Source organism: Sus scrofa, chromosome X (genome assembly GCF_000003025.6).
Source record: "Sus scrofa isolate TJ Tabasco breed Duroc chromosome X, Sscrofa11.1, whole genome shotgun sequence".
In the NCBI taxonomy this organism is placed as follows: domain Eukaryota; kingdom Metazoa; phylum Chordata; class Mammalia; order Artiodactyla; family Suidae; genus Sus; species Sus scrofa.
In genome coordinates this window covers 61,691,864-61,711,215 of record NC_010461.5, presented here as the reverse complement: position 1 = coordinate 61,711,215, position 19,352 = coordinate 61,691,864, and the positions used below count along the sequence as shown (strand labels likewise).

The window sequence follows — 19,352 nt, the reverse complement described above, 5'->3', positions numbered from 1 at the left end:
TTTCAAAGAACCAACTTTTGATTTTTTTTTTGATTTGCTCTTTTTCTTTTCTCTGTTTTTTTTATGTCTGCTCTAATATATTGTTTCCTTCTACCTACTAGCTTGGGTTTAGTTTCTTCCTCTTTCTCTACTTAAAAATTTTCTTTATTATAATTGATTTACAATGCTCTTTTTCTGATTTTTTAAAGTGTAAAGTTAAGTTCTTGATTTGTTATCTTATTTCCTTTATTTTATTTATTTTTCTTCTTTCCTTTTTAATGTATGTGTTTACCATACATTAAACACATACATTAAACTGTCTTAGCACTTCTTTTGCTGAATCCCAGAAGTTTCAGTATTCTATGTTTTTTTTTTAATATTTTTTTTTATTTTCCCACTGTACAGCAAGGGGTTCAGGTTATCCTTACATGTATACATTACAATTACATTTTTCCCCCACCCTTTCTTCTGTTGCAACATGAGTATCTAGACATAGTTCTCAATGCTATTCAGCAGGATCTCCTTGTAAATCTATATGTTTTTATTTTAATTTGTCTCAAGGTATTTTTTAGTGTCTGGTATCATTTCTTATTTGACCTATTGGTTATTTAAAAGTGTTTTATTTAATTTTTTTTTAGGGCCTCACCTGCAGCATCTGGAAGTTCCCAGGCTAGAGGTCAAATCAGAGCTAAAGCTGCTGGCCTATGCACAGCCACAGCAATGCTGGATCCTTAACCCACTGGGTGAGGCCAGGGATCAAACTCACATCCTCATGGATACTAGTCAGGTTCGATATTGCTGCACTACCACAGGAACTCCCTTGTTTAATTTAATTTACATGTATTTACCTTTTTCTTACTGTCCTTCTGTTATTGATTTCTAGTTTCATTCCATTATGATTGGATAAGATAGTTTTTATGATTTCAGTGTCTTTTTGTGTGTGTGTGTGCCCTAACATATGGTCTTTCCTTGAGAAGTTCCATGTGCACTTCAGAAATTAGTGTCCTGCTATTGTTGAGCAGTTGTTCAAGTTCTCTATTTACTTATTGATCTTTAGATGGTTTGTTCCTATGCATTATTGAAAGTCGGGTGTGAAGTCTTCAAGCTAATATTGTAGAACAGTCTATTTCTCTTTTCAGTTCTGTCAGTGTTTGTTTCATGTAGTATGGGACTCTGTTTTTGGTATATTTATGTTTATGATTTTTTTTTTTTTGTCTTTTTGCTATTTTCTTTGGGCCGCTCCCGCGGCATATGGAGGTTCCCAGGCTAGGGGTCGAATCGGAGCTGTAGCTGCCAGCCTACGCCAGAGCCACAGCAACGCAGGATCCGAGCCACGTCTGCGACCTACACCACAGCTCACGGCAACGCCGGATCGTTAACCCACTGAGCAAGGGCTGGGACCAAACCTGCAACCTCATGGTTCCTAGTTGGATTCGTTAACCACTGCGCCACGACGGGAACTCCCTATGATTGTTATATCTTTCATTTAATTGATTTCTTCTGTCAATATATAATTTTTTGGCTCTTATAATTCTTTTTGACTTAAAGTCTGTTTGTCTCATGTTTGTATCATCATCTCAGTCTTCTTAGTTGGTATTTGCATGGAATATCTTTTTCCTTTCTTTCACTTTCAACCTCTTTGTATCTTGTGATCGAAAGTGAGTCTTTTGGAGTTCCTCCTGTAGTGCAGTGGGTTAAGGATCTGGTGTTGCCGCATCTGTAGTGTCTGTCACAGCTGTAGCGGCTCGGATTTGATCCTTGGCCCAGCAAGTTCGTATGACGTGGTGTTGTCAAAAAAGAAAAAAAAAAGTGAGTCTTTTGTAGACAAAATTAAGTACTGAGGAGTAGGGATTTCTTCATCTATTTTGCTAATTTTGTATGTCTTACTGCTTTTTTGCTCATCATTTCCGTCCCCCCTTTGTTGTTTAATTGATTTTTTGCCATGACACATTTTGATTTCCATCTCGTTTTTCTTTTGTGTATCATCTATAGATATTTTCTTTGTGGTTGTCATGGGATTACATATAACATCCTAAAGTCATAACAATGTAGTTTAAATTGAATGAACTTAATGTTCATCGTGTACAGAAATTTTAGTCTCATACAACCCCATTGCCCCGTATATTAGTCATGTCACAAATTTTGTTTTTATATATTTTATGCCCCAATAATACATGTTTGTAATTATTTTTTATGGTTTTGTCTTTTAAACTCTATAGTAAGTAAGCCTGGAGTTACAGACCAAAATTACAATAACACTGGGTTTTATATTTGCCCAGTATGTGTTTTTTCCATGTATCTTTAGTTCTTTATACATCTTTGAGTTACTACATAGCATTCTTTCATTTCAACCTGAAGGCTTCCCTTTAGCATTTCTTTCAAGGTAGGTCTATTTTTAATGAATTCTCTCAGTTTGAGAATGTCTTAATTTCCCCCTCTCTTTCGAAGGATACTTTTGTTTGATATAAAATTCTGAGCTGACAGTTATTTTCTTTCAATACTTTAAAATACATTATTGCACTGCATTCTGGCCTTGAAGTTTCTGATGAGAAATAAGCTGATAGTCTTACTGATGATCCCTTTATGTGATGTCACTTCTCTCTTGCTACTTTCAAGATTTTCTCCCTTTTTCTACTACATGGGTTTGATTATAATGTGCTTATTAATCTGTGTGTCTTTTTGCTTATCTCACTTCAACTTTGTTGTGCTTCTTAAATTTGCAGGTCCTTGTTTTTACCCAAACTTGGGGAGTTTTGGCTCTTTATTTCCTCAAATACCCTTTCTGCCTCTACTTTTCTTCTTCTTGGACTTTTATAATGTATATATTGATCTGCTTAATGGTGTCCTGTAAGTCTCTTGGCCTATCATTTTCCTTAATTCTTTTTCCTTTCTGCTCCTTAGACTTGATAATTTCAGTTGATCTCTTCATAGTTGATAATTCTTCTGCCTGCTCATATCTGGAGGCTTTTTAAATTTATTTCACTTATTGTCTTTTTCAGTTCCAGATTTTCTATTTTTTTTCTAATTTATGCATTTTGTTGATATTTCCATTTTGTGCATATGTTGTTTTCCCGATTTCTTTTAGATTTTATCTACAATTTCCTTTGGGTTTTTGAGCACATTTAAGATGGTTGCTTTAATGTCTGTTGGGAACTTCTCAGGGATGATTTTTGTTGTTTTATTTTGTTCTTTGAAATTGGCCATATTTTTCTGTTTCATTGTTCGGTTTGTGGGGTGTTTTTAATTGTAAATTGGACATTTGGCTATTATAATGTGATAATTGCAGATTAAGTTCTCTCCCTCCCCAAGGTTTTGTTCTTTAGTTATAGTAGTCTGATTGTTTTGAGACTCTCCTCATCTGTTTTTGGAAAATTTGTTTATTGTTTTGCCTCATTGCTGAAGGAAGGCCTGTTTCTTTCACTAATGTTCTATTAATGTTTTGGAAGATATTTCCTTGAATGCCTGACCTTTTCTAGTCTTTGCAGATTAGGGCTGTACTGGGACATTCATTCAATATTTACTAGGCTTGTAATGAAGCTAAGGATTCCTCTGAGGTTAAAACTTAGTCTTCTCAGCTTTTTTTCTGAACATGTATCTTACCTGGACATACACATGGCATTTTAAATTCTCCTATATATTTTGCTGTCCTAAATTCAAAAGATTCTCATCCTAGCTTCTTCTCTGGGCTTTAGGTGGTCAATTGTATGTTTCCACCTAGAATGTCTTGCTCCTGGCATCTGTGGGTTATAGTTGCCGTGTAGCTTTTTTGTTTGTTTGTTTTAAAGTACTTCTTTCTGTTTTTCCCACCAGAATTTCAAGCTGGGTGAAACAGTGACAAGAGTCTTATGTCATTCCTTCAGTTATCCTCAGGAAGATTAGAATGAAAATACACACACAGGAGTTCCCATCTGACTAAGTAACATAAGGTTGCGGGTTTGATCCCTGGCCTCGCTCGGTGGGTTAAGGATCTGGTGTTGCTGTGAGCTGTGGTGTAGGTCACAGACGTGGCTTAGATCCTGCGCTGCTGTGGCTGTGGCGTAAGCCAGCAGTTGTAGTTCCAATTTGACCCCTAGCCTGGGAACGTCTCTATGCCGCGAGTGTGGCCCTAAAAAGCAAAACACACACACATACAGAGAGAGAGAGAGAGAGAATAATTTGCAAATAAGTTCTGCTGTGTTTCTTCCACTTTGTCAACCAGGCTGCTTCTGTTTTAAGAATAAGACAGTCACCTTACCAGGAGATAGTGGGGTAAAGGCAAATAAAAAATACCATAGGTGTTCCCTTTGAGGCTCAGCGGTTAACGAACCTGACTAGGATCCATGAGGATGTGGGTTTGGTCCCTCACCTTGCTTAGTGGGTTAAGGATCTGGCATTGCTTTGAGCTGTGGTGTAGGCTGCAGACGTGGTTTGGATCCTGCATTGCTGTGTCTATGCCATAGGCTGGCAGCTACAGCTCTGATTTGACCTCTAGCCTGTGAACCTCCATATGCTGTGGGTGCGGCCTTTAAATAGCAAAAAACAAAACAAAACAAAACCCAAAAAAACCACAGAACTTTCCTACTATTTTGAAGATAGCTGTTTCATGACTGGATATTCACTTTGTTGATATAAACCTTTGACTGTTTTCCAGAACTCTGACAAAGTTGGTTCGGACAGTTTCTGATTTTTTTTTTTTCTTTTTACAACTGCACCTGTGGCATATGGAAATTCCTGGGCTAGGGGTCGAATTGGAGCTGCAGCTGGGGCCTATGCCACAGCCATGGCAGCACCAGATCTTAGCCACATCTGTGACCTATGCCTCGGTTTACTGCAACACTGGATCCTTAACCCACTGAGTGAGGCTAAGGATCGAATCTGCATCCTAACAGAGACAACAGTGGGTCCTTAACCTGCTGAGCTAGATGGGGATCTCCCGTTTCTGATTTTTTAAGAAAAATTTTTCCCTCTCTCCCTTCCTTCCACCTTGCCTTCCTATTTCTATGTGGAAGTGAGAGCTTAGAGCTTCTTTGTCTTCCATTTTGTTGACATCTATCTTTCCCCTTCACTTTTGAAAGTTCTAATCTCTGGGTATAGAATTCTCAGTTATTAGTTTTTTCTTTCATCCATTTAAAGATGTTGCTTCTTTATGACGTTGTTTATAGTCTTTCTTATTTTTGTCCCCCCATGTATGTAATGTGTCCTTTTTTTTTTTCTTTTTGACTTTTTAGGGTCACACCAGTGACATATGGAGGTTCCCAGGCTAGGGGTTGAATCACAGCTGTCGCCACCAGCCTATGCCACAGCCACAGCAATGCCAGATCCAAGCTGTGTCTGTGACAGCTCATGGCAGTGCTGGATCCTTAACCCACTGAGCAAGGCCAGGGATTGAACCTGCATCATCATGGATACTAGTCAGATTCATTTCTCCTGAGCCATGACAGGAACTCTGTCCTTTTTTCTTTTTAAAAAAGATTTGATATTGGGATTCCCTCATGGCTCAGCAGTTTAAGGATCTGGCATTGTCACTGCTGTGGCTCTGTTGACAGTTGTGGCACAGGTTCTCTCCCTGGCCCGGGAACTTCTGCATGTTTTGGTTGTGTCCAAAAAACAAGATTAGATATTTTTTTTTTTTTTTGTCTTTTTGCCATTTCTTGGGCCGCTCCCGCGGCATATGGAGGTTCCCAGGCTAGGCGTCGAATCGGAGCTGTAGCTGCCAGCCTACGCCAGAGCCACAGCAACGCGGGATCCGAGCCGCGTCTGCAACCTCCACCACAGCTCACGGCAACGCCGGATCGTTAACCCACTGAGCAAGTGCAGGGACCGAACCCGCAACCTCATGGTTCCTAGTCGGATTCGTTAACCACTGCGCCACGACGGGAACTCCAAGATTAGATATTTTAATGATTTTTTTAAAGAGTTTGTATCACTAACCTTCAGGAATTTTTTTTTTTTTTTTAGTTTTGATCCTAGTTGGTGTTCCTTTAACTTGTTATATCTGTGGGTTTATAGTTTCCATCAAATTTTTTGAACATTTTAACCATTATTTTTTCAGATAAGTTTTTCTATGCTTTTCCTCAATGGGCCTGTATTTACATATGTAGTAGACTGCTAGATATTGTTCCTCTGGTTGCTTCATTTTTCCCACTCTGTATTTCATTTTAGTTACTTTCTCTTGCTTTATCTTCAAGCAAGATCTTTCTCATTCAGTGAGCTTTTCATATTAGATACTTTTTGTTTTGTTTCTTTATTGTCTGTAGGAATTCTATTTGGCTTTTATATCTTATTTCTTTTCCCACTATGTTCATGTTTTTCTTTTTAGCATGGGAAGACATTTTATAGGTATGTGTCCTATGGCAGTAATCAAGGAGGAATAGGACCCTCCTTGTTCAAGGGTTTTGCTTCTCTCAGGTATCAGTGTCCTATTCATGCCTGTTATCCAAAGTCTGAAAGTATTTGTTTCATGTATTTTATCTACTTTTCCAATTGATTACAGCAGGAGGGTAAATTTAGTCCTTTATACTCGATCATGCAGCATGGTCCTTAATCTTCATCAGCAGAAATTGGGCTCTAATGGGTCTTCTGCTCAGTACCTAACCAAGTTGAAATTAAGATGTTAGAACTTCAATTTTCATCTAAGACTTTCTGTCCTTTTCTAGCTCTTATGTTGGCAGAATTCAGTTCCTTGTAATTGTAGTAATGAGGTCCTTAGCTACTAGACACTTCTTTCCACAACGTGGCAGTTTGCCTTTCTTCGAGAACAGTAAGAGAGCATCTCTTATACTTGAGTTTTTTAAAGGGATTACCTTGATTAGGTGTGGCCCAGTAGGAGAATCCCCCTTTTATTAAACCAAACCCAACCAATTGGTGACCCAGTCACTAAATATAGAATGATACCATGTTTACAGATCTCAACAGCACTCAATGGGATGAGATTATACAGGGTGTTTACACCAGGGGGTGTAAATCTTGGAGTCTATTTTAGGATTTTTCCTACCGCACCTTGCACACAGGACAAACTTTAGAGAAAGTTTTCCATTCTCACTAATCGCTTTGCCCTAGCAACGTGAAGCTGGGATACATCCAAGTTAGAACACAATAAAAATTTAGTGAATATTAGTATATGTCCTATATTTTGTATTTTTTGCCTTATTTAATCTCCACAGCAACCACATGGGGGTTGTTTATAATCTATCCTAGTTTGCATGTGAGGAAACCAAGAGAGTTTAAGTAACTTGTTGAATTGGAGCTGGAATCTAAATGGCCTGTGCTATTTATTTATTTATTTTTGTCTTTTTTTTTTTTTTTTGCCTTTTCTAGGGTCATTTCCCGTGCGGCATATGGAGGTTCCCAGGCTAGGGGTCCAATTGGAGTTGTAGCCGCCAGCCTACGCCAGAGCCACAGCAACACAGGATCTGAGCCTTGTCTGTGGCCTACACCACAGATCACAGCAACGCCGGATCCTTAACCCACTGAGCAAGGCCAGGGATTGAACCTGCAATCTCATGATTCCTAGTCGGATTCATTAACCACTGAGCCACAACGGGAACTCTGGCCTGTGCTATTTATACCCACCATACTGTCTTCTAGTATTAATCTTGATTTATATATAATTTCAGTTTTATTTAAGTACAGTATCTATTCAGGTGATTTATTACAAATTTGTGACTTAATTATGCTTTTAAAAAGAGTGAGTGTCCTTTTAAAGAGATATTCTAAAACATTAAAGCTGAAATAACATGCTTGCTTGTGTTTGCTTCAAAATCATTTATGAGATCTGAGGAGTTGGGGAGTGGATGGGAGGCTATCAGTGAAACAAAATTGGCTGGAAGTTGCTAATTTTAAAAGCTGAATAATAGGTAATGGCTCATTATGCTATTCTGTCTACTTTGTGTTTGAAATTTTCTGTAATGAATGTCAACTAACCCATTCATTCCTAGTTACAGTTCTAAAGAAGAAAAAAAATACTAAAATTTTATTCCTTAAGCATCATAATATCTGTAGTTTAAAAATCACAAATCTTTATTGATTTTAGTGGAACCATAAAACATTTTGCACAAGGATTTCCTTTATTACAGTAATATTGCATAGTGGTTAAGAGCATAGATTCTGGAGCCTAATCCTCTGGGTATAAATCTTAGTATTATGATACTTAATGATTGTATGACCTTCTGTAAGTTATTTAACTTTTTTTTATTGGTAAAATGGCAATAATTGTACATACTTTATACAGCTCTTGAGTATACTATGTAACAGATTGCCTTCAGGATATATGTAGGCATGTGTGTTCATATGTATTATATTCAAGTTTTCTTTTAAATAAGAAACTTGAGATAATTGTTTCCCTTTTGTAGTTAGAGAGTATTATATATTCTTGCCATGCTTTTGAGCCTATAGTTCTCAAACCAGTGTTTCTAAAAGGTTTTCCCTTTCACAACACATATTTACAGTGTTTTTTTTTTTTGCGGGGGTTGGGGGACTGTGGCATGTGGAAGTTCCCGGGCCATGGATTGAAGCTGCGCCACAGCAGTGACAATGCCAGATCCTTAACCTGCTGAGCTGCCAGGGAACTCTTACAGTGTTTTTTGGTGGGAGTCTTTTGGAATCTTTGGTGGGACAGTTCTTGATTGGGACTATCTTACACATTGTAGAACATGTATATTTACATTCCTCAATGCTTACATTAAATAACACTCCTGACTAGTCATTGTGATAACCACAAGTGCCCTTGTACATTTTCACATGTCCTTTAGAATAGAACCATCCCCATTTGGGAATCATGTATCTATTCAAAATTTTTTTTTATTTCAAAGGTTTTATATTTTTCATTCTTTTTATATTCAGATTTTAATGGTAGAATGTTAATAGTGATGCTGCAGATTTAGAGCACTACTTTTCTCACAGGTCTGCCTATCATGTGTTGAGGTTGAAGGTGAGAACTGGTGAACTAAATTACTAAATGATGAACTAATGTCTTTTGGAGCTTTTTGATTTTGGAGAACATGTAAACTTGGGATCTGTCCTTGTCTTACTGAACCAAAATATTGGATGTGTGATGCAGAAGTAGATGTATCTATGTTTTGGAAAATTTCCCTTAGTAAGATTCATATTCCCACTATTGCTTGAAAGATTTCCATGACCTTAACTGTTTATAATTCCCTTTCTTGAAGGTGATAGAAATTGAAGATGCTTCACCCACCAAGTGTCCAATAACAACCAAGTTGGTTTTAGATGAAGATGAAGAAACCAAAGAACCTTTAGTGCAGGTTCATAGAAATATGGTTATCAAATTGAAACCTCATCAAGTAGATGGTAAGAAACTATTAGATGATTAAAGAATTTTTAATTAAAATTTATATTTAACCAATATTTGGTTTCTCCCATGTGCCTTATGTTCCACTAAATAGTGGAGTTAATTTTATTGGTGAGCAAAAAAAAACATGATCTCTGTGGAGTTCCCGTCATGGCTCAGTGGTTAACGAATCTGACTAGGAACCATGAGGTTGTGGGTTCGATCCCTGCCCTTGCTCAGTGGGTTAAGGACCTGGCGTTGCCGTGAGCTGGGGTGTAGGTTGCAGACGTGGCTCGGATCCCATGTTGCTGTGGCTCTGGTGTAGGCCGGTGGCTACAGCTCCAATTAGACCCCTAGCCTGGGAACCTCCATATGCCGTGGGAGTGGCCCTAGAAAAGGCAAAAAGACAAAAAAATAAAAATAAAAAAAATATGATCCCTACCCTTATGGGGTGCATAAGCAAATGATGAAAAACAAAATTGAATGATTGCAAAGAAAATGGGTGTTATAAAAGAGGAAGTATGTGCCACTCACAAATGGGTATATATAGCAAGTGGATTTCACCTATCTGCAATGGTTAGCAAAGGGCAGCTGTGGGATGGGGAGAACTACAGTTAGCTAGAAGCCTTCTTTAGGAAATGCTTTTTCAAGTACGTTTGTTAATCATATTCCCTACATTGGTTTTGGAAAGATACCAAATTATCCCTATCTTGTGCTTTGTCAGAGTGGAGTCAGTAAGTTAATTTTGAGTGTGTATGTGAATAAATTCATAAGGGAAATTCTGTAGTTTAACTTTTTAGGTAGCAAGCCCCCTTGTTCAGTTTTTAGTGTTGAATAAAGGGAGAAATGATTAATTTTGGGGGTGGGGTGGTTTATTTTTTGTTTTTGTTTTTTCCTGATTGACTCAATAAAACTTAAAGTATATTTGGTAGGAATCTATTCCTCTTTGGTTAAAGCTTCTATTTTAGATTATTCATATATCTCTTTGGACCAGCCCAAGGAATGGAGAAGGTCTTCTGTGATAGCTTAGATGAGTGAAAGAAATTTACCCTGTGGTGTCCTTGTGCTTGCTATCTTTTTTTCTAGTTAACCTTAGTAGGGATTAAAAGAAAATCTTATTTACATTTAAGAGATTTTTCTCTCTCTCTTCTTAAAAAAATCTGTTTCTTAGAAGCTTTGATAATGCTGTTGATGTGCTTATGAAGGAAGGGTTTCTTTTTTTTTTTTTTTTTTTTTTTTTGTCTTTTTGCCTTTTCTAGGGCGGTACCCTTGGCACGTGGAGGTTCCCAGGCTAGGGGTTGAATCGGAGCTGGAGCTGGAGCTGGAGCTGCTGGCCTATGCCAGAGCCACAGCAATGCAGGATCCGAGCCGTGTCTGCCACCTACGCCATGGCTCACGGCAACTCTGGATCCTTAACCCGCTGAGCAAGGCCAGGGATTGAACCCGCAACCTCATGGTTCCTAGTCGGATTCGTTAACCACTGAGCCACGACGGGAACTCCGTTTTTTTTTTTTTTTTTTTTTTTAACTTGGGCCTTTAAGTGGAACTTAATGAAGCTCTCATTTTTAGGTGTTCAGTTTATGTGGGATTGCTGCTGTGAGTCTGTAAAAAAAACAAAGAAATCTCCAGGTTCAGGATGCATTCTTGCCCACTGCATGGGCCTTGGTAAGACTTTACAGGTAAGAACATGAAGGTATTATTCTTGTGCATTCATTAATTCAAGAATATATCTTGGATTTTTGTGACCCAGGGACATTTACAGGGGCTAGAGATAAAGCAATAAACAAGAATAACAAAATTTCTTCTTCAAGAAGCTTATATTCTGGTGGGAGAGAGAGATTTTAATAAATCAAAACAAGAAATATGTACTTTTAGATAATAAATGTTAAGAATAGAGAGGGAAAATATGTTTTAGGAAGTGGTATTTGAACCATAGCGATTCTAATGAAGTGAAGGAATGTGGTTAGGCATAACTGCAAAGATTGTGAAGTAGTCATGAACTTCCTTTACAACTTTTTAACAGTCTGTGATTCTTTGGTAATAAGAATATAATATATTTTCACTATTAAAATACTACACTTCTGAATGTAGGAAGACTGCAAGGAGTTTGTAGCAGAGATGCGAAATCAGTGAATATATATATATATCTTAATACATATTATATGTATATAATTTCAAACCATAAGACAACTATTATAGATTGAATATATCAGAGCACTTTACAATGGAAAAATATTCTATAACACAATTCTCTTCTAAGTGGGCAGTGGTATTTTTCTTAAGATTGTAGGGACATTCTCAGGAACTAGGAACTTGGGACTTAGTAGCTGTGTTGGTGTGGTTACTTATATTCATTTTATTGTTGTTATTGATCATAGAGTCATGGAGCTTTAGAGTTATAAGGACCTTATATATCATCTAGTGGAACTCCTTCTTTTTGTGTGTTATATCTCTTTCCCTGTAATTTGCCTGGTTTGGAAATTTTGACCTTTGGTTGGTTGCTTTATTGTTTAAATCAAAAAACTCCCAACTATTAAATTGTAAATTTCCTCAATAACTTTTTTTCAGATATTTAAATGAAGGCGGTAACTTAATTTGTTTTCTTATAGGTGGTAAGTTTTCTTCATACAGTTCTTTTGTGTGACAAGTTGGATTTCAGCACAGCTTTAGTGGTTTGTCCTCTTAATACTGCTTTGAATTGGATGAATGAATTTGAGAAGTGGCAAGAGGGATTAAAAGATGATGAGAAACTTGAGGTATCATATTTTAAATGTTTTCTATTATCAAGACAACTGCATGAAATTCATATAGTAAAGGAAAAGATTTGTAATGACCATTGATGCATATTTCAGTGGACATATTTAGTATTCATACATTCTTACCTTTAAAAATCTTTATTTTCCCACACAAGGTCTCTGAATTAGCAACTGTGAAACGTCCTCAAGAGAGAAGCTACATGCTGCAGAGGTGGCAAGAAGACGGTGGTGTTATGATCATAGGCTATGAGATGTACAGAAATCTTGCTCAAGGAAGGAATGTGAAGAGTAGGAAACTTAAAGAAATATTTAACAAAGCTTTGGTTGATCCAGGTAAGGTGTTAACAGGCACTGAGATAAGGAAGCAAGTTGGATGAAATGTGTGCTTATATTTTATTTAATAAATACTAATTGAGCAACTACTAAGTAGCTGGGTTTTGTTTCATTTATCCTTCAGTTTTTTTGCCTCTTTTTGTTTCTTAATTTCATTAAGATGAAATCACCTTTAATATTGGCAGGTGTTCATAGTTCACTTGCTGAGTCTGGAAGTGTTTGAGGATTTCAGGGTAGACCTTGTAAACAATTAAAATTGCACCAGGTACTTATGTCACAATTGCAGATTCTTCTGTCTGAATATTAGACAGTTATAAGAGCTCTCTCTCTGAAAACAGTTCGTAGATTTCTTTCCCAACTTTACGTCATTAGAAGACTCGTTTAATTTTTTTCCCCTGGCTTTTAAATGGTCATCACTATGGAAGGGTAGTATTTGCAATGCTGTCAAGCCTTATGACAGTAATCCTCATGATACAAGATCCAAATATTTGATCCTTATTTGCCACTTGGAAAAGCAGCAAGTTTTACTATCTGCAAAACTAATATTTAGTTATTTGTATTCTACATTTTTTCCTCTTCAAGCTTTATCTTGTCATATCTAATTATTTTAAGATGCTGTTGATGCTTTAGATATTTATTGAGAAATTCTGATTTTTCACTGCCAAAATAACAGTATTATTTAGAATCCATGGCTTTGCCCCCGTTTATTTTTTTATTTTTTTAATCTTTTTAGTTTTTATGTTCGCACCTGCGGCATCTGGAAGTTCCCAGGATAGGGGTTGAATCAGAGCTGCAGCTGCCAGCCTATGCCACAGCCACAATGATACGGGATTTGAGCCACGTCGGCAACCTACACCACAGCTTGTGGCAATGCCGGATCCTTAACTCACTGAGCGAGGCCAGGTATTGAACCTACAACCTCATGGATACTAGTCGGGCTCATTACCGCTGTGCCACAATGGAAACTCCCCCCTTTCTATTTTTAATTTTTAATTTTATTTTTTAGCTTTTTTAGGTTTAACCAAGAAGTAGAATTGTAACATACTTAAAGTGTACAATGTGATAATTCGATATATGTATACATTGTGAAAGGATATCCCCCTTTCTATTATTCATTATCTCACATAGTTTTCTTTTTCTTTCCTTTTTTTTTTCATTTTATGGCCACATCTGTGGCATATGGACGTTCTTGGGCCAGGGGTCAAATCAGAGCTGCAGCTGGGATGTATCCCATAGCCATGGCAACACTGGGTCAGAACTGCATCTGTGACCTACACTGCAGCTTGAGGCAATGCTGGATCCTTAACTCACTGAGCAAGGCCAGAGATTGAACCCAGATCCTCACAGAGACAGTGTTGGGTCCTTAACCCACTGAACCACAATAAGAACTTCAGTTTTCTTTCTCTCTCTCGCTTTTTTTTGTCTGAACATTTATGCTCTACTCTTGTAGCAGATTACAGTTCTATAATACATTGTTATAAGCTACAGTCACCATATTATTTATAAATTATATCCTCAGACCTTATCAATCTTATAAGTGAAAATTTGTATCCCTTTCTCTCTTTTTTTAAAAGATAATGATGTAATTAACATGTACCAAAGTAACTGGCCTTATAAATGTTAAGGCCTAAATAATTATCATTTCTTATGATTAAAATAATTGTCTGATAGTCCTGTGGTTGTTTTGCTGTCGGAGAACTGTAAGCTGGTGAATAATGTAGCATGTTTTTCATAGGTTTCTTTAGAACAGTTTAAAACAAGTTTCAGATGCATAATGTGATTTGTTCATGAGGAAATAGTTAGAAATTAAAGCTCATAACATGAAGAGTAACATTTGTTATTTCCATGTACCATTTAGTGACGTGTATAAAAACATTTTAGAATGCTTTTTTTGTTTATCAAAAAATTGAAATGATAGTAAAGAAAGCTACCATTTACCCTACACTCAAATCCACCACCATTCATCTTATTGCCATGGTAGATTTGTCAAAACTAAGAAATTGATAGATCGTTAACTAAGCTCCAAACTGTATTTGAATTTTACTTGTTTAATATTACTGTCCATTTTCTGTTCTAGGATCCCATGTAGTATCACATTGCTTTGTCATGTGTCCACAGTTTCCTCTGGTTTATGACAGTTTCTTAATCTTTCTCTTACTTTCTGTTATCTTGTCAGTCAGAGTAATGTTCAAGTAGCCTGTAGGATGTTCGGTAGTCTGTTGTTTTTTTAGGATTAAACTGGGGTTATAAATTTTCGAAATAATATACCAGAGGTATAGTACCCTTCTTCTAACATTAAATCAGGTAAATTAGATCCACATACATAAATCACTAGTGATATTAACATTTATCACTTGGTTAAGGTAGTGTTTGCCATGTTTCTTTGCTGTAGAGTTACTATTTTCACCTGTCTATTCTTTGGCAGTCAGTCACTACATTTAGCCAATCCAAGTGGGGAGAGACCAGAGATTAAGCTCCATCTCTTATAGTGGGCAGTATCTACACTTAAATTTAGAATTTTTCTTTACGAAATATTTGTTCCTTCTTACTTGTTTATTTAATCAGTCATTGATTTATATCGGTATATACTAGTCATCTATTATTAGTTTATATGTTAGAACTAACACTGTTACTTATTTTGTTCAAATTGTTCCATTTTGGCCATTGGGAGCTCTTCAATTTTGTTCTTTTATCCCTTTGATATATAATCCTTTTGAGTTTTTTGAGTACTTCATTACTTTCTGGTACTATAAGATGCTCTAAGATCATGTTACATTGTCCTTGCCCCAGAATCAGCCATTTTAACAAGGAGCCATGCATGGTTCCTTTCACTGAAAAATTGTGTTTAGGAACCAAGATCTGGATGCTGGTTGTGTTTGTTGCTATTGTAGTGTCATTGCTTTCTAGGTTCTCTCAGCAGACATAACTAGGTGATATGTGTACAAATCCAAGTATACACACAAATCTATCCATCTGTTCATAAGCATACATGGTTTCATAATGATGTGTTTGACTTTAATTCAGTATCATAGGGTTTATTGTAGTCTTTTTTGTTATTCTGTTACTTGCTTTTTCAACAGTGAGAATCTTGGCTCCAACAATCCACTATCCATTTACTTATTTGTCCAGTCTCTTCATATATGTAAAATAGTTTCAGAATTGTCAACTTGTACCCTCCAGAAGCAAATTTACCAACTAGAGTATAGTGCTTATGATTGCTTTTGTCTATAGCTTTATAATTTCTTTTTTAATGATTTTTATTTTTTCCATTATAGTTGATTTACATTGTTCTGTCAGTTTCTTCCATACAGCAGAGTGACCCAGTCATACATATATATATTCTTTTTCTCACATCCTCCATCATGTTCCATAACAAGTAACTAGATATAGTTCCCTATGCTGTACAGCAGGATCTCATTGCTTATTCACTCCAGATGCAATAATATAGCTTTATAATTTCCAAACATTTTCTTTCTTTTTTTTGTCTTTTTGCTATTTCTTGGGCCGCTCCCGCGGCATATGGAGGTTCCCAGGCTAGGGGTCGAATCGGAACTGTAGCCACTGGCCTGTGCCAGAGCCACAGCAACGCGGGATCCGAGCCGCGTCTGCGACCTACACCACAGCTCACGGCAACGCCAGATTGTTAACCCACTGAGCGAGGGCAGGGACCGAACCCGCAACCTCATGGTTCCTAGTCGGATTCATTAACCACTGTGCCACGACGGGAACTCCCTCCAAACATTTTCTGATTTCACTTAGGTCAGTTCCTTTGTTATTTGCATACATTAAAGTTTATTCTTTGTAATGTAGAGTTTAATTGTTTTAAATTAAGGTATAGTTCATTTACAATATCATATTAGTTTCAGGTTACAGCATAGTGATTCAGCATTTTTACAAACTATACTAAAATTATTATAATAGCTATAATTCCTTGTGCTATACAATAAATATATCCTTTGTTGCTTATCTTCTTTATACATGGTAGTTTGTATCTTTTAATCTTATACCTCTATCTTGCCCCTCCCCCCTACTTTCCCCACTGGTAACCATTATTTGTTTTTGTATCTGTGAGTCTTTTTCTGTTCTGTTATGTACATTCATTTTTGTTTTTTAGATTCCACATATAAGTGATATCATACAGCATTTATCTTTCTCTGACTTATTTCACTAAGCATAATATTCTCTAGGTCCTTCCATGTTGCTGTAAATGGCAGAATTTCATTCTTTTTTTATAGCTGAGTAGTAGTCTTCTCTGTGTGTGTGTGTCTCTGTGTCTGTGTATCACATCTTCTTTATCCATTCATCTGTTGACACTTTGTTTTCTTCTGTATCTTGGCTGTTATAAATAGTGCTACTATGAACATTGGGGTGCATATATCTTTTAAAGTTATTGTTTTCAGCTTTTCCAGTTATATATCCAGGAGTGGAAATGCTGGATCATGTGGTAGTTCTTTTTTTCTTTTTCTTTTTCTTTTTCTTTTTCTTTTTCGGGCCGCACCCACAGCATAGGGAAATTCCCAGGGTAGGGGTCGAACTGGAGCTACAGCTGCAGGCTTATGCCACAGCCACAGCAATACCAGATCTGAGCCGCTCAAGGCAATGCCAGATCCTTAACCCACTGAGCAAGGCCAGGGATCAAATCTGTATCCTCGTAGATATGTGTTGGGTTCATTACCACTTAGCCATAATGGGAACTCTGTGGTAGTTATATATTTAGTTTTTTGAGGAACCTCCCTATTTTTTTCCATAGTGGCTGTACCAATTTATATTCTCACCAGCAGTACACAAGGGTTCTCTTCTCTCCATTTCCTTACCAGCACTTGTTATCTCATTTTTAAAAAAATAATGGCCATTCTGACAGGTGTGAGGTGATATCTCATTATGGTTTTAATTTGCATTTTCTTAATGATTAGGGATGTTGAGGTGCTTTTTATGTACCTGTTGGTCATTTGTAGATCATTTTTGGAAAAATGTCTGTTGAGATCCTCTGCCCATTTTAAAGTCATATTTTTTTTCAAGCATGTATTTTATATTGCAATGTTTGCTGGTTCCCAAGGCTACCTTCAGGTCCAGTAATTCACTATGACTCACAGAATTCAAAAAAGCTATTATACTCATGGTTATAGTTTATTACAGTGAATGGATACAAATTGAAATCAGCAACAGGAAAAGGCACATAAGGCAGGGCCCAGCAGAGTTCCAAGCCCAATCTATTAGTGGAATTGTGCAGACAGCACATACTTCTCCCAGATGTGATGTGTAATAGTACACATAGAATATTCCCAACCAGGCACACTAATCCCAGACTTGGTGTCTAGAATTTGGACTTGGTTACATAGACATGGTTGACCACTCATGTGGATGATCTTAGTCTCTAGCCCCTCCAGAGGTTGAGAAGATGCCAAATAACCCAAAACTGCTTTTTCCTCGCCCTACATCAAATTATTAGCATAGACTATATGGTATTTTCTAAGCTATTCAGGTAAACAAATTTTTGACAGGTAGTATGTTTCAAGAGTTTATAGTAGTTACCTTCATAGAGCTGGAGGCAAAGACTAAAATTTTCTTGGATCAGGATTAATCATTTACTTCACTACGTATATGTATACATAGATAAAAATCAACCTGTTTGAGTAGGTTATTTAAATATGGGATCATAATATAGATTCTGCAATTCACTTCTTTTTGTTTAATAATATAAATAGGGTATTTGGTATATCTTTCAAGGTTAAGTACATGGAAATCTACATCATCAATTTCTACAGCATTCCATTATAGCATAGTTGTATTAACTCCCTATGACAAAGCTTTCAAGTTGTTTCCAATTTTCTACTGTAACAAACAGTGCTTCAGAGAGTATTTTATATATCTTAGGGTACTTGTGGAAGTATATCTTGAGGATACATTCCCAGAAATTGAAATTTGCGTCAAGGGAACACAAAATTTACATTATAATAGATGCTGTATATTTGTCTTCCAAAATATCTGATACTACTTTAGATTATATGAGAGTACCTGCTTTACCACACTTGTGAACACTATTAGATGTCAGAAATCATTTAAATTGCTTGTGTAAAAGATAATTTTTCTTTTTAGGAAACTTTTTAGAATTCAAAATAAATAATATATAGTCTTTACAGACAGAGCAAGATACAGATTTTAGTTTTTAGAAAGTAGATTAGTTATTTAAAAATATATCTTATTTATGCAGCCCTACCTGAATACTGAATAAAAATTGTGTTATTTGATCATCAATCCTACTGAAGCAGTTACTTTTGCAATTGTGTAGAAGATGTATTTTCTCAAATGCCTAACATACAGGGGATAATTTAACAACTACTGTTGTTTAAATCAGTATTTAATTTGTGTATATGTTAACCAGAAAGCCAATTGTATTTATAGGATACTTTAGCAAAGAATACATAAGGGTATTTCAATGAGAGTCACTTTTGAAAGAGTGACTCTTAGCTGTGAGATCTTTTATAGTTTGGAAAGTGTTCTCCCCAACCCCCATACTCATGTAAAAATTAGTTTAGCTGTCTTTTATCAGTTTAATTTTTCTTCAGCAATGAGTATTACTTAATTGGAATAAGTCAAATGGGTAATTCTGTTTGGTCAGTTGTGATTTATATTATTATTTCTTAAAATGTAACTTTTTAAATTTGTCTTTTCATGTGTATATAAATTGCTTGTATTCTTAGCAGATAGTTTTAACTTGATACATTAGTGCTGAAATGTGTCTTTACATACTGTTTTTCAGTAATAAATGATATTTATTTTTTTCAACTACCCCAAATCTGTTGGGATCTTTTTATCTTTATGATTATTTCTATTCACTTATTTTTGTACCCTCACTCAGAGGACCTTAAGTATCATCAATAGTAGTACTTTAATACACTGCAGTTGGGATAAAATTAATACTAATTAGTACCACATTAACCCAATAAAACAGCAGATAAATATAACTATTCTTTTTTTTTTTTTTTTTTTGTCTTTTTGTCTTTTTGTCTTTTTAG

At 36.2% G+C, this 19,352-nt stretch overlaps 1 protein-coding gene across 11 annotated transcripts in view; it reads left to right on the top strand.

Moving 5' to 3' along the window:
* The window catches only part of ATRX (ATRX, chromatin remodeler), a 288,314-nt gene that overhangs the window by 161,126 nt on the left and 107,836 nt on the right, over positions 1–19,352 (top strand). For all 11 annotated transcript variants that reach the window (XM_003360375.5, XM_021080085.1, XM_021080083.1 and 8 more), the window contains 4 exons: positions 9,126–9,267; positions 10,817–10,926; positions 11,857–12,003; positions 12,159–12,336. In XM_003360375.5, the coding sequence (XP_003360423.5) occupies positions 9,126–9,267; positions 10,817–10,926; positions 11,857–12,003; positions 12,159–12,336 (577 nt within the window). The remainder of the gene's footprint in view (positions 1–9,125; positions 9,268–10,816; positions 10,927–11,856; positions 12,004–12,158; positions 12,337–19,352) is intronic.